This window comes from Bubalus kerabau, chromosome 1 (genome assembly GCF_029407905.1).
Source record: "Bubalus kerabau isolate K-KA32 ecotype Philippines breed swamp buffalo chromosome 1, PCC_UOA_SB_1v2, whole genome shotgun sequence".
Lineage (NCBI taxonomy): Eukaryota > Metazoa > Chordata > Mammalia > Artiodactyla > Bovidae > Bubalus > Bubalus kerabau.
Window position 1 is genome coordinate 102,933,985 of NC_073624.1, and position 15,058 is coordinate 102,949,042.

The following is a 15,058-nucleotide window of genomic DNA, read 5'->3' on the forward strand; positions in this document are numbered from 1 at the left end:
TTGAAATAAATATTAATATGAGTTTAAGTAACTATGTGTATATATATATATATGTATATCAAAGCATGGTTGGATAATTCATGGTCTCAAATGTCTTAAATAAAATTTGCAAATGTTATCAGGTTATTTTCATTCAGGGAAACTTTTGCCCTTCAAACTTAAATCTTTTGTGTAGCTAACAGAAGAATGTTTTTTGTTCTGAGAAAGAAGGCCTATGCTGGACAAGATTTCATTGCTTCATTGGTAAAGCTAGTTGGCTCTTGAGTGCAGCTTTTCATTCCTTTTCTGTATTGAAGTTGATCAGTTTCATTGTATTTTGGTATGGTTTGTTTCTAAGTTCTCTCCCCTGTGTTGTAGCTTATTTCAACAATTCCAACTAGCCGTTTAAAATTCCTCAAAGAAGCTGGTCATGGCACACAGAAGGAGGAAATACCTGAGGAGGAGTTAGCGGAGGATGTGGAAGAGATTGATCACGCTGAGCGGGAGTTGCGGCGTGGCCAGATCTTGTGGTTTAGAGGTCTGAACAGAATCCAGACACAGGTATGGGCCTGGTGGAGAGGTAGGAGAGACGATGGGAGCGGGAGCCAAGGGCCTTTGGAGCTGGGGAGGAGGTTTGAATGTGCTCCTTCACTTCCTTTCTAGCCTCCCCAACCCGCAGAACTTACTCTTTTGAAAAATAGTACTGGTGCTTGGAACGAGTGCAAGTTTTAACTGACCCCGAAAGAATGTGTCCGTATGCCCCTAAGCTCCTTTTCTCCTAGCTTTTTTTCCACCCCCTTCATCTCCAAATGCTCCTCTTGCCTATTTATCTGCTCTGTAAAAAGTGCCTTTTTCTTTACTTTTTATATGTTGATAGATGGAATGGTCCTTTCTCTTGTTCTCTCTCTCTCTTGCTGAGCAAGCTGTCACAATCTCTGATTCCTTGCAGATGGATGTAGTGAATGCTTTCCAGAGTGGAAGTTCCATTCAGGGGGCACTAAGGCGGCAACCCTCCATCGCCAGCCAGCATCATGATGTAACAAATATTTCTACCCCTACACATGTAGTGTTTTCCTCTTCTACTGCTTCTACTACTGTGGGGTGTGAGTGTGTGTTCCTAAGTGCATGAAATTAACATCTCCTACTTCACACACCTAACGTTTCTCATTTTCTCCTTAATGTTTGAATTCATTGTTCAGGCTTTTCATAAAGCTTTCTTTTCGTAAAGTGGATTGAGACCTCAAAGTGTTGTCCTTGTTGTCGTTTTATTTCTTAGAGGGCTAGATAACAGGTGGAACAATTGCAACCAAAGATCAGACATGAAATCTTTGTCTCTACGCTAACTCTGGTAGTTAATACGGGGAATAAAACTGTAGCTTAGAATTTGTGAAACGACTATAAGTTTTTGAGTATATGCCTTTAAACATATTCCATTCTGCATGACTCCCAAAAGCATGTGATTTGAAACTGATCTAACAGAACCAAGAAATTGTGTTTTTAAAGCTGAAAATGAACGTAGTGCCTTGACTTGTATCTTGATCAGTTTAGAAAGTAAGTTGGTACCCAAAGAAAAGTTCTGAGCATATATATACGCAGGTGTTTGCCTTCTTAGACTTCCCTGGTGGCTCAGACGGTAAAGTATCTGCCTCCAATGTGGGAGACCCAGGTTCGATCCCTGGGTCGGGAAGATCCTCTGGAGAAGGAAATAGCAACCCTCTCCAGTACTCTTGCCTGGAAAATCCCATAGACAGAGGAGTGTGGTAGGCTACAGTCCATGGGGTCGCAAGGAGTCGAACACGACTGAGTGACTTCACTTCACTCACTTGCCTCCTAAGCCTAGACTTTGTGGCTTGCTGTGAATTTTTTATTTATTTTGTTTTGTTTTGAGGTGGAAACCCTGTAGAAGCTTCTAAGTTCTTTGGTATTTATGTGAGTTTTTTTTTTTCTTTAATTTATACAATCAATTTAAAATTGCTTCCTAGATAAGATATTCTATTGAGTTTTCCAAAGTAGGGAAAATGCACTAAAAATTTTTTTATTCAATTTTTTTTTTAAGTTTACTCAGCTCTCCCACCACTGCCCACCTCCCACCTCTTGCAGCAACCATTTGTTTTTTTAATATCTGTGAGCTTGGTTTTGGAGGGGTTTTTTTATATGTCACATATACATGTAAGAGAAACCATACGGTATGTGTCTTTCTCTGTCTGATTTATTTCATTTAGGATAGTAATACTCTCAGGGTTCATCTGTGTTTTCACAAATGTCCAGAATCCCTTCATTTTTATTGTTAAATACTATTCATGTGTGTGTCCACCATACTTTGTTTATCCATTCATTCATCAGTGAACGCTTAACGCTTGAAATGTTTCCATTTCATCCTAACAGATGTGACGTAATACCTCGTTATGATTCTGACTTGCATGTCTGTGATGATTAGCAATATTGAGCATCTTTTCATGTACCACTTGGCCATTTGTATATATATTTTTGGGAAAATGGCTGTTCAGATCTTTTGACCATATTTTTAATTGGGCTATTTGGGGGTTTTGTTGTTGTTTTGTATAGATTTTGAAATATATATATATTTTGAATATTTGCCCCATATCATATACATAGATTTGCAAATATTTTCTCACATTTTATGAGAACAAAATGTTGCCTTTTCATTTTGGTCATGGTTTTCATTGATGCGTAGAAACTTTTCAGTTTGATGTAATCCCACTTGTTTATTTTTCCTTTTATGCTTTTGGTGTCAGATTCAAAAAATCGTCATCAAAACCTATGTCAAGAAGCCTAGCATCTATGTTTTTTCTAGGAGCTTTATGGTTTCCATGTCTCATGTTAAAGTCGTTATAATTCTGAGTCCATTTTTGTGTGTGATTGTAAGATAGTGGTCCAATGTCATTCTTTTGCATGTGGTTGTCCCACTTTCCTAACACCATCTATTGAAGAGACTGACTTTTCCCATTGTATATTCTTGATTCCTTTGTTGTAAATTAATTGATCACCAATGCATGGGTTTATTTCTGGGGTCTCTGTTCTTGTCCACTGATCTGTATCTCCATTTGTATACAAACTCATGCCAATATCATACTGTTTTAAGTACTGTATCTTTGTAATGCAGTTGAAATCAGGGAGTGTAATGCCTCCAGCTTTGTTTTTATTTCTCAATATTGCCTTGGCTATTCAGGGTCTTTTGTGATTCCATACAAATTTTAGGATTGTTTGTTCTATTTCTGTGAAAAATGCCATTGGAATTTTGCTAGGGATTACATTGAATCTGTATTGCTTTGGGTAGCATGCACATTTTAACACTATTAATCCTTCCAGCCTATGAATACAGAGTATCTTTTCATTTATTGGTGTCATCTTCAGTTTCTTTTATTAATGTCTTGTAGTTTTCAGTATACAGGTCTTTCACTTCCTTGGTTAAATTTATTCCTAGATACTTTATTATTTTTAATGCAATTGTAAATGAGATTTGTTTTCTTAATTTCCCTTTCATGTAGTTATTAGTGTAAAGAAATATAACAGATTGTTGCATTTTAGTAAACTCTCCAGAAGTCTTATAACCTTTATCATCCTTACTCTGAATTAGCTTGTTGATTCCATGGTGGATTCTCAGTATATTGGAAACATTAAAGATATAACACACCCACCCCTCATCCATACCCTCCAACTCAGTCGAGATACCTGATTTGGGCAGTGACTTATCTTTTCCATTTGATCTTTAGCCAGTGAGAGACTAAAGAGGAATCTTGGGAAACGTAGTTGTTCAGTCACTCGTGTCCAACTCTTTGCAACCCTACAGACTGCAGCACACCAGGCTTCCCTGTCCCTCACCATCTTCCAGAGTTGGCTCAAGCTCACATCCATTGGGAAACTGGGGAGAGGATAAATTAAGGGAGAAAACAATGCTGTTTTAAAAAAAAAAAAAAAAAGACTGTTCACTCAAGAGTCTGCCTGTTCACTGTTTGCTTAAGTAATTTTCATTTGTTATTTTTGACAGTGTTGCACAGCAGGCAGAATAGGAACTATCCCCATTTTACAGATGTGAAAGCTGACTTAGAGTTTAAATGAGGTGTCCATAGCCAATAAGCAGAGGCAGCATGATGTAGAAGAAAGAGCACCCAGGTGCTGAAAAGACAAACTGACCGTGTAACTTTAGGCATGTTATATCTTTAGGGTGACTGACTTTAGGATGTTACATTTATATACATGGACAGATAGGAATCTTCCTCTTAGAAGTTACTGTGGTGCCACCTGCCTGAATGACATGGAAGAAGCAGCCTTAGGCCTGGGACGGCTGATGTCACTCGCATCCCTCTCTCATCTGGATTCCACATGGTTCCTGGCTTTCAAGGGCATGTTACCACTCATGCCTTCACCTCCTGCTCTTAGTGTTCACTTTGTTGTATTTCATAAACACTGCAAGGCCTACTACATGCTCTGGAACCTCCCGACTTTGTCCTCTAGGGAGAGAAGCAGATGAGGAGATAGGAATTTCGACATGGTGATGAAACTGTTACAACAGAGTCTTCGCCCTTCCCTGAGATGTCAGGGAAAATTACCTAAGGAAATGACTTGCAAGCTGACCCTTTGATAGAATTTGTTGGTTGAGGAAAGCAGATCCCAGCTGATATAGTTTAAAACTAAAAGAGTAATGAAATGAAGGAGTTGATGAGGCTGGAATGGAAAGCAAGCTTCTATTTATATCCGCAAGAAGGAGCCAAACTGAGACTGAATCCTGATACAGTCCCTCCCCTCCAAACTGAAAAATTGCGAACTGATAGACAAGTTGAAAGGTTAATCCATACAAAATCCCTTTGCCTGGATTTACCACTTCTTAATGTTTTATTATGTCTGCTTTATCTTTATAATATTAATATATACCATTTTATCTAATACACAGTCCATATTTAAATTTCTTCATTTGCCCCCAAAATGTCATATATTACAGCTTTTTTGATCCTGGATCCAAGAAAGGACATTCAATAGTGTATGTTATGACTCTTCTCTCCTTTAACCTGGATCCATTTTCTCTACCTTTATTTTTCATAACATTGATTTTCTTTTTTAAAAATCCAGGCAGATTGTTTTATAAAGTGTCCTACATTCTGAATTTGATTGTTTCCTCTTGATTAGCTTTAAGTTAAACTTTTGACAAGTTTTATCTAGTAGGTGGTATAAATTCTGTTGATTTTTATTTCAGCAAAATTTTAAATAGTTGACTTTTTTCACTAGGTGTGGTATCATATTAACTGTATTTCTCTGTATAATTGGGTCCCAGGCTTTATATTAAATATCAAATCAATCACAAGCTCTGTTTTAAGTCTTACACACCCACACCTGCTGCAGACTCTTTTCTGATGCACAACTCTGTATGAAACCTCTGAGTTGCTGGGCACAGGTAGCCAGGGTAATGGTGTTAATTCATTTAATGGAAGGTTTAATTTTATCACTGGGTTCCTGCCCTAGTAGAGAATAATCTTAGGAATATCTATGTCAAACTTTGACTCTTGTTTATAACCTCTTTTTTAAATTGGAGTATAGTTAATTTACAATGTTATATTAGTTTCAGCGGTATAGCAGAGTGATTGTTATATATATATATCCATTCTTTTTCAAATTCTTTTCCATTATAGATTATTACAAGATATTGAATATAGTCCTCTGTGCTATGCAGTAGATACTATCTGGCACTTGACAGAAAATATTTTCCAGCCCCTATTCCAGATAATTAAAACATTAGCTATTACACAGGTCTCACTTTGAGAAAATTTGATGTACAAAGACACAACTTTGAAAAGCAACCTAGAATTTTCTTTCCTTGCAAAGTATCTTTTACTTTACCATTGAAATTATTTAATTTATAGTGCATATCGTAAAAGTATGATGACAAATTTTGGGAAAAGTCTGTTGTAGAAGGTAAAACACAACTGTCTCCTGTGTACCATGTTTTGGTCAGTAATATTCTTTTCTCCTATCAAAAGTTAGGATTATATTTAAGAAAACGGGTGGTTTAGCATGGTACATGATCTTACTTTGCTAGATTTGATGTAGTGCTTACCTTGGTAATCACTTTCAGTTTCCTAAAATTACTTTAGTATTATAATAATCATTTCAATGTATTGTTTGCCATCTGTGCCTCATGCCTCAGATTTTTTCCTCTCAATAATTTATTCTTTAAATTTTTTTCTTGACATAGGAATTGTTGAATTTTCCTTAAATAGTGTTGTACATAGTAGGTCTTAATTGCTATTAAAAGAATAACATTTAAAGACTGGATTAAATAAACCGTAGGGTTGGATTGTCAAAAATAGGTAATCAGTTTCTGCTTAAACTGATTTCTTTGTGGTATTAAAATAATTTTCTACCTACAGTATAATGCACGCAATTGTGCTTTTTCATCACTCAGAATTACTACTGTTCTGTGAGAATTTTACCTATAGAAAGTTATAGAGATGAGAGCAAATGTAACTAGCTCAGTGGCATGCCTTAGGTTGGATGCTTTCTTATTTAATGAGCAGGAAGTGAAATAAATTTGTTTCAGTGACCCCTAGTTAATCTAGATGTTATTTTGTGTGCCTAACATGAGAACTGTTTTTTTGAAAATTATATTGCTTTGGAGCATTTCTAAGCTTCCCTTGTACTGTGCTGACCTTAATCTTAGGAAGTACGTTATTCTAGTAGAGTTAGTTATAAAGTTAATGTCCATAGTTCTCTTCTTTTATTGACTTGAAAGAACCTGGAGTTGGGAGTCCAGAAACCTTAGCTCTGAGACTTTCTGGCACTAATTTGGAGTGACCTGGCAAGGCAAACCACCTGTCTTCAGTTGCTCGGTTGTATTATTTGTAAAGTGGTTGAAATAAACTATCTCAAATATCCTTTCAAGCTTCGATATTCTAGGATAACATAATAAATTTTGTCAGAGAGGGGGAAAAAATTGAAAAACTTCAGTGGAAAGGAATCCGATTTCAGCTGTCGCTGCTGCTGCTGCTGCTAAGTCGCTTCAGTTGCGTCCGACTCTCTGAGACCCCATAGACAGCAGCCCACCAGGCTCCTCTGTCCCTGGGATTCTCCAGGCAAGAACACTGGAGTGGGCTGCCATTTCCTTCTCCAATGCATGAAAGTGAAAAGTGAAAGTGAAGTCGCTCAGTCGTGTCCGACTCTTAGCGACCCCATGAACTGGAGCCCACCAGGCTCCTCCGTCCCTGGGATTTTCCAGGCAAGAGTACTGGGGGGGGGGCATTGCTGTCACAGGTGTGTGTAATTGTATGTACAAATACACTTACTGCCCTCACCTGCTTGTTACTTTTTACACTACCCCTCCTGGAGCTTTGCTAAACTCCCAGATCTGTAACTTACACCCATAACTTTCTTCTGAACTCTGAATATTTTCACTTTGGTTGTTTAACAAATTTAACATGTTTCAAAAATTGATTCATTTTCCCCGTGATTCTTCACTACTGTCCTCTACCCAGACTGGTCAGAACAAAAGAGAGACCTCAACTGCTTCTCGAGCTCCATTAGCAATACCAGCAAACAAGTCCAATAAGCAGCAACTTCAGAGTCATGTTAAGCAGCTCATCACCCACCAGATAGGCTGGCTGGTCCTCCAGTTCGTATTCTCTGTGCATACTGGCCACTGACAGCAGCGAACACGGGAGTGCAGGAATCGCTCCAAAATCTTGATTTCAGTTCCTTTGGTTAAAGTCTTAGAAATGGGGATCTGGAAGAGTCAAACGCATAAGAGTAGAGTAGAATGGGGATTACCAGGGGGAGGGGCAATTGTAAGATGCTGTTCAAGGAGTACAGAGTTTCAGTTATGCAAGATGAATGAGTTCCGGAAGTCTGATGTATAGCACGGTGACTGTAGGTAGCAACGCTACTGTCTACTTGAAATTTGCTAGGAGAGTCCAACCTCAGGTGTTCTCAACACACACAGACAGTAACTATGTGGGCTAGTGAATATGTTAATTAACTGGATTGTAGTGACTGTTTCATGCTGTAAATGTGTATCAAATAGACTTGTATGCCTTAAATATATGCAGTAAAAAAGTAGGCATAAATTGTTACATTTTTACAAAATAAATTGAAATATCTCTGTGAAGAAATTTATTTTTTGAATACCATTGTTTTATGAGATGATTTTGGTGACTTAGGACTTTAGTCATCTTTTTTCCTGAAATGTCAATCTCAGTTATATCTGAATAACTGACATAATAAATAATAATAATCCAATTATTTGGGTTTTTTTTTTAAGTCTTTATGATACTGGATTAATGAGACCCCGTGTCTGTATGTTTAGTAATGTATTTGAGTTGATTACTCATTGACCTCTTTTCTTCCATTTAGCAGAATTCTGAGAAGGAAGATGAATTGTTGGGTCTGTGTGTTTAAGGGTGAAAATACTTGAACACTTTTTCTTCTCCTTGGGAAATTTTTCATAGAAGAATCTCAGAAAGTTTTTTGTTTTATTTTAAATCTGTTCTTTCTAGTGGAGTGTAGTACATAAAGTTATCTAAGTTTTATTATTATAGAGAAAAACACTAACACTTTATAGACAAATGGCATATACTCAAATATTTATAGCTGTTTAATGGCATTTCATAGATATTTATTTGGGTTTTGTCTTTATTTTTATTTTTTTAATTAAGGGTGTAGTGGGGTAGATGTGAGTTCATTGTGGCATTCAGCTTATATTTGCTTGGCTTTTTCATAGTTGGTGACTCCCTAATTCCTAGCATGATGAGTAGTAACCCTCTGTGCTTGACTTCGTTTAACTTATTTGAATTGTTTTTAAAAATTATATTTCTTTTATTTAAAAAATCAGCTAACGCTTGTGTATGGTTAATTTTATGTTTGTTTTCTCTTTGGTTTTGTTTTCTTAGGGAAAAATATCCTATAAAATGGCTATTAAATTCTTAGCCAGTGACAATGAGATATTCTTAGCATTACTTTGAATTCTATTCCCCTTAATTCTTAGAGTATGTGGTTTTGTTGTTCTGTAGTGTCCTACTAAAATATTCATTTTTTTTACAGTGTATTGCAAGTTCCACTGCATTACATGCAAATATGATTCACTCATCCCTAGCTGTTTGTGGATTCAGACTCATAAATGAACCATTTTTAAATTAAGGTAACAGCGTACTGATATGTTTCTGTGTTTTCTGATATTTACAGATTCGAGTGGTGAATGCATTTCGTAGTTCTTTATATGAAGGGTTAGAAAAACCGGAATCAAGAAGTTCAATTCACAACTTTATGACACATCCTGAGTTTAGGATAGAAGATTCAGAGCCTCATATTCCCCTTATTGATGACACTGACGCTGAAGATGATGCTCCTACAAAACGTAACTCCAGTCCTCCACCCTCTCCCAACAAAAATAACAATGCTGTTGACAGCGGGATTTACCTTACAATAGAAATGAACAAGTCTGCTACCTCTTCATCCCCAGGAAGCCCACTACATAGTTTGGAAACATCACTCTGATTGTAAGCTGAATGTTAACACACTAGCTGCATTGTAAAGAAACAAATTGAAACTGGGTCTTTTCACATATTGTGACGGACAAGATAGTATTCTTGTCTCTGGACTTCAACAGAAGACATACTTGTACGAATGTAGATTTATTTTTTTAAAAAAAAAAAGCAAAGCTTTCTGCCAGACTGAGGGTGCTTTTTGGGGGGTGGGAGAAATGAACTGACAGATAAACAGTAACTCAGCATAAGTCGACCTGTGGATCATCAGTAGAACCTAAGAATGGTCCTGAACAGTATATTAGCAAAGTTTTAGTTGATCTCAATCCTTGATGGGAGAGAGGGAGGAATAAAGCTGGGCAAGCAAGCAAAGAGCCCTGGATCATTGAATTGATGCTTTAATTTCTGCTGTTGGCTGTTAATAATTTGGATTATTTATGTTTATAAATGATGCAGATCTGTTTACAAGGTTTGTAGATACTTTTTTTGTTCCTGTTCATAGATGGGACGCTTCCTTATAACTGATGCAGAGATAAAATTAGTCCTTCAAATACTGCTGTATTTTCAGGAAAAAAAAGGAGGGGGGGTGTTTCTATTGAAACTGTACTAAATTTTTGCCTACAATTTACCTTGTTAAATACTGTAGATAAATTGCTAATACTAATAGCCAAATAGATAACACTAATGCTTTGTTTAAAAAAAAACAACAACAAAAAAACAAAACAAAAAAAACATGAGCAGTGGTGTTCTAATGAAGTTATGGCATCTGTCTTAATTAGTTTCTTAAATACATTTACTACTTAATGGTTTTGAAACAACTGTTTAATTTTTAAAATTTTTGAAAACTTGCTAATAACCTTTGTTCAGAATTTAGTAGATTGTTTAATGCAGGACATCAACGACATAATGAAAGATGCTTGAAATGCTTTTGTTATTTCAGGCAAATCAAATTAAATCAAACTATCAAACTACAAGAGAATTTTAGTCCTTTTTGTTTTTGTCTAAACATGTTAGTTCAGTGATGTCTTGGTGAACTGTGAGTGAACTGTATTGATTCTATTTTTTTCTAATAAATCCTTAGAAACCTTCATACAGCATGAGGGCTGTTGGCATTTTGAAAAAGGTTAATAAGTAGAAGCATACATGTTTTCCTTTTGTTTTTGAAACTTGTTTGTAAACATAAATAAATATGCCCTTTTATTAAATAAATACACAGCAATTTTTTTTAAAAAGAACTTTCAGCTTCTTTACTCAGTTCTGCCTATGTGGTGCATCGGTCTGTTCTCTTTAACTGCAATTGGAATAAATTTCAAGATGGTAACAGCCCCATGAGGTACCCTCTTTCATTCCTTGGTGGCAATCTACTAGAAGCAGATTAAGAAAATCATTGCAGTTTGACATGTTCTTCATAGAGTTTATTTAGTTTGCCTAAAATAGTCTCAGAGTTTAAAAAAATAATAATAACGACCGCCATTGTCTCGGATACATTTGTTTTCATTCTTAAGTGGCCAAATAACAAATTAGTTAAAATGATAATGTGAAAAGATGGGAAAGGCCCTAAAAATATATATTTAGATGTATTACTTAACCGTATGCTGGAATGCCTGTCTCTAAGCCAGTTGGATTTTTCAAGTCTTTATTTCTTTGGTCTGCCTTCTCCCCTCTTTGGCCTCTGTCTTTACCATTTAGGAACTGGCACTGTGTTAGGGCCCAGATTTCACCAGATATACAATCCTCAGGCTGTCATAAAGTTTACAAGGACTACTACAACATCTGAAAATGCTGACCCAGCAAAGAAACATTTAGTTGATGGTGCTTGATATTTTTGGTGGGTCGGGGAGAATCTTTTTCTCTCCATCAATCCTTTGCAGTTATCCTCTGCAAGACTTAGAAACACGTTGGCTCTGTCAGCATTTGTAATTGTACATTACTCATCAGGTATTTAGAGTGAATCATACTGTAAAAAGAGGTAGCATGATATGCTGGAAAGCATACTAGGCTAGGAATCAAGGCTTGGTTTCTAGTCTGGGTTTTGCTATTAATGTGCTGCATGACCTTGGGAAAGTCATCTCCCCTACATGAGGGTGGTGGACTAGACTATCTCAAAGAACCCTTTTCAACTCTAAAAATTTATCCTATCAACTGGAGAGCCTACAAGGCATAGGGAATAGAGAAAAGGGAAGTGTTTTCAGTTTTCTTTTTTATTTTGATTCTGCTTAAATATGAATGTAATTACCAAAAGATACAGAAGTGCATGTGCTTTGGAGGGTTTGTATTGAGCATTTACAGTATTCATTTTTCAAGTCAAGGCAATGGCTTTTTACACCAACTCTAATCCACAAACGGGTCTTATGACATCCATGAAGTAGTAGCAAGACATGCTTAGTGTGTATTTCTCTCTTTGAGACACTGTAATTTCTACCAGAAATTTCCAGAGCATTATGTAAGTAGGAAAAAATGCAAGCAAGCTGTTAAAGATCTTGGATCCCATTATATAGTATGTATAGCTGAAATCAGCATCTGTAATTCAATCACTTTTTCTCTTTTATCCTCTAACCAAAAAATTGTTTAATTTTGCATCCCAAATGTTTTTAATCTTTGTATATTTTTTAAAAATCTTTTTCTCCTCATCATTGCCTTTTTTGTGGTTGTAAATAGACTTACTTGCACTTTGAAGATGAGTTACTCCTTGTCATCTTATAAATATGTGATATGGTAATTTTCATAACAGATGTCAGTTTTGAACCAAGAAATGGCAATTTGTTTATAAGAAAAAAAAAAAAACTGGCTTCATTTCTGTGAAACTGCTCTTTGAAAATTTCTTTTTACACGTGTAAGCCAACTGAGATACCGTGATGGTGTTGATTTCTTTCAATGATGCTTACCATCTATTTTAGCCACTGAGCCTTTTATTATTTGTCTATTTGTAAAGTTTATTTGTCTTAACTCATTTAATAAATATACTGTTTATCTGTTTCTGAATGGGGACTGACTGAACTTTTTGAATATTTAAGTTAATCTGAACATCATATTTTGAAATTACTTTTTTCTACTTGAAATTTTAAAAATCTATAATTAATGAGAATTCTGTAATGTACTTGAAATGTTATGGTTCTGTTACAGTGAATCAGTGGCCTAATATGCATGATCTTGCCCCTAGAATGAACGTGGGTATGTTGTCCATTCTCTCATGCCCACCATCTTCAATCTTTGTAGCTCAAGAGTTAATTTCTCCAGTCCAGGGGAAAGTAAAGTTTTGGTTTTAGAAAAGATTATATTTTCACATTAACTGTAAGACCTGATTTTTTCATTAACTAATCCAAACTTGTCAATAGCAATTATCTGAAGTTTATGGTAACAAAATTAGTCAATCTGCCCTCTGCTGGTATTTTTATAATAAATTTTTAACATAAATTAGCAACTTTGAACTACTGAGAAAACTTTGAATGGTTACAAATACTATACTTTTCCATTAGTAAATATTATTCAACTAATGAGTATATGAGTACCATATTTATGAGGAGAGATTTTTTCCACTTTGTCAAGTTCAATTCTGTAAGTGTACTAAGTATAAGGATTGAATTTTGAATGAAATCCCTTTGTAAAATTCACTAAGGAAAGTTTCTGTAAGTTTTTGTTTATTGATTTTTTTTTTCTTGCCTGTGTCTTTAGGGAGCTCCTGTTATACCACAGCTGCTTTCTTTTAACCTCTGCCACTCTGGGACCCTAATGTCCAGATCACACATTGACTTTTACCTTTTCCAGTTCAGTTCAGTTCAGTCACTCAGTCATGTCCAACTCTTCGCAACCCCATGAATCACAGCACGCCAAGCCTCCCTGTCCATCACCAACTCCCGGAGTTCACTCAGACTCACGTCCATCGAGTCAGTGATGCCATCCAGCCATCTCATCCTCTGTCGTCTCCTTCTCCTCCTGCCCCCAATCCCTCCCAGCATCACAGTCTTTTCCAATGAGTCAGTTCTTCGTATGAGGTGGCCAAAGTACTGGAGTTTCAGCTGTAGCATCATTCCTTCCAAAGAAATCCCAGGCCTGATCTCCTTAGTGTTATATTCACTTGTAGACCAAAAAATGTTATTAGTGTAATGATACTACCTACCTAAAAGCAATCTTAGAAAGATCCTTGAAAATTTTTTTCTGTTACAATAGGTATTATAAAAATACCATAAAGGATGTTCCGTGCTGGAAGAGGAGTCTTGGTTGTGTTCCTGTAGTTCTCAGCAGTACATCAGTGCAAAAGGAAATATCCTTCTGTAATTTGTAAGGGTGGTTTTGTCTCAAACTCTCAATAATTTATTTCTCTACTTTTGTCTTAAGAACGACTTCTTTAACATTTTCTTATTCATTAGAAAAATGTTTCTGCTTATAGATGATAATACTAAACATAGACATGTTCAAGCTATATTCTCTGAATTCAGTGTCAGGTTAACATTAATGGTTCCAAAGTAGGAAATTAAAGGAAGAAATAGGCCTATGTACTTATATAATATCAGTCTTTGGCCCAACTTTCTTAACCCACACTATATCCTAGGAAAACAAGTTTCCAAGTCAGTATTACATGAATCTCGGTGTGGGGGTTCAATGCGGTAAGTTACTAAGATTGTCTTAAGTGAAAGTGAAGTCGCTCAGTCGTGTCTGACTCTTTGCGACCCCATGGACTGTAGCCTACCAGGCTCCTCTGTCCATGGAATTTTCCAGACAATAGTACTGGAGTAGATTGCCATTTCCTTTTCCAGGGGATCTTCCCAACCCAGGGATCGAACCCAGGTCTCCTGCATTGCAGATAGATGCTTTACCGTCTGAGCCACCAGGGAAGTCCGAATTAAATACAAATTTCAAGGGCCACATAGCTTCCAAATTACTTTTTAGATGATTAAATATAGACGCTGATACTTTCCTTACTATTCAAAGGAATCACGTCACATCACGGGTGAATATGTATAGAGTACCTGATTTGTCAATATGCTAAGCAGTTTATGTGGACTGTGTAAGTGATAACGCTGTGTTACTTCTGCCATTTTACATAAGGAGAGACTGAGGCTTAGCAAGTTTAAGTAACTTGTTCTGGGTCACATGGTGAGCTGGAATTGACACTAAACAGATCTTTGCAAGAGCCCAGGCTGGTAGCTATTGGTTTACTGCAGTGCTAACATCTTGTTATCTGGAATCCAGGCCCAGTGCCTAAAAACCTTAACTTTTAAGTGTTTCTTTGTTGTTGTTCTTTTCTGATATCAAATGCATCAGAGTTGGTCTTAAAGATTCTTCACAACCTTCCTGGGTTATGAAGAGACAGGGAAAGAATCACTGATTAAGATGTATAACCCAAGCTTTCCTTATAATCAGACCTCATGTAAGGTAAACTCGGTAGCAGTTGCTTCATTTCCTAAGTAATGTATAGTGAAAATTGATCACTCTGATGAGATAATAGCATTTGTCTTGAAATTTATGAAACTAAAAGGATAGGGTAAATTTCTTGAAGAATTATTCTGTCTTCCAGTTGTATTTTCCTTGGTGAAAATTTTTAATGTTTTAGTATTTAGCCTAAGGGAGTAACCCTATTGCACATTAGACTTCAA

At 36.3% G+C, this 15,058-nt stretch overlaps 1 protein-coding gene across 8 annotated transcripts in view; it reads left to right on the forward strand.

Annotated features, from left to right (window-relative positions):
* The window catches only part of ATP2B1 (ATPase plasma membrane Ca2+ transporting 1), a 135,143-nt gene extending 122,697 nt beyond the window's left edge, over positions 1-12,446 (forward strand). For 3 of the 8 annotated variants that reach the window (XM_055585826.1, XM_055585851.1, XM_055585835.1), the window contains 3 exons: positions 358-540; positions 929-1,042; positions 9,166-12,446. In XM_055585826.1, coding sequence (XP_055441801.1) covers positions 358-540; positions 929-1,042; positions 9,166-9,477 — 609 coding nt within the window. In that variant the 3' untranslated portion in view covers positions 9,478-12,446. Of the gene's footprint in view, positions 1-357; positions 541-928; positions 1,083-9,165 lie in introns of all 8 variants that reach the window. The other 5 variants (XM_055585879.1, XM_055585890.1, XM_055585861.1 and 2 more) reach the window with 3 other exon arrangements.
* The last annotated feature ends 2,612 nt before the right edge of the window (positions 12,447-15,058 follow it).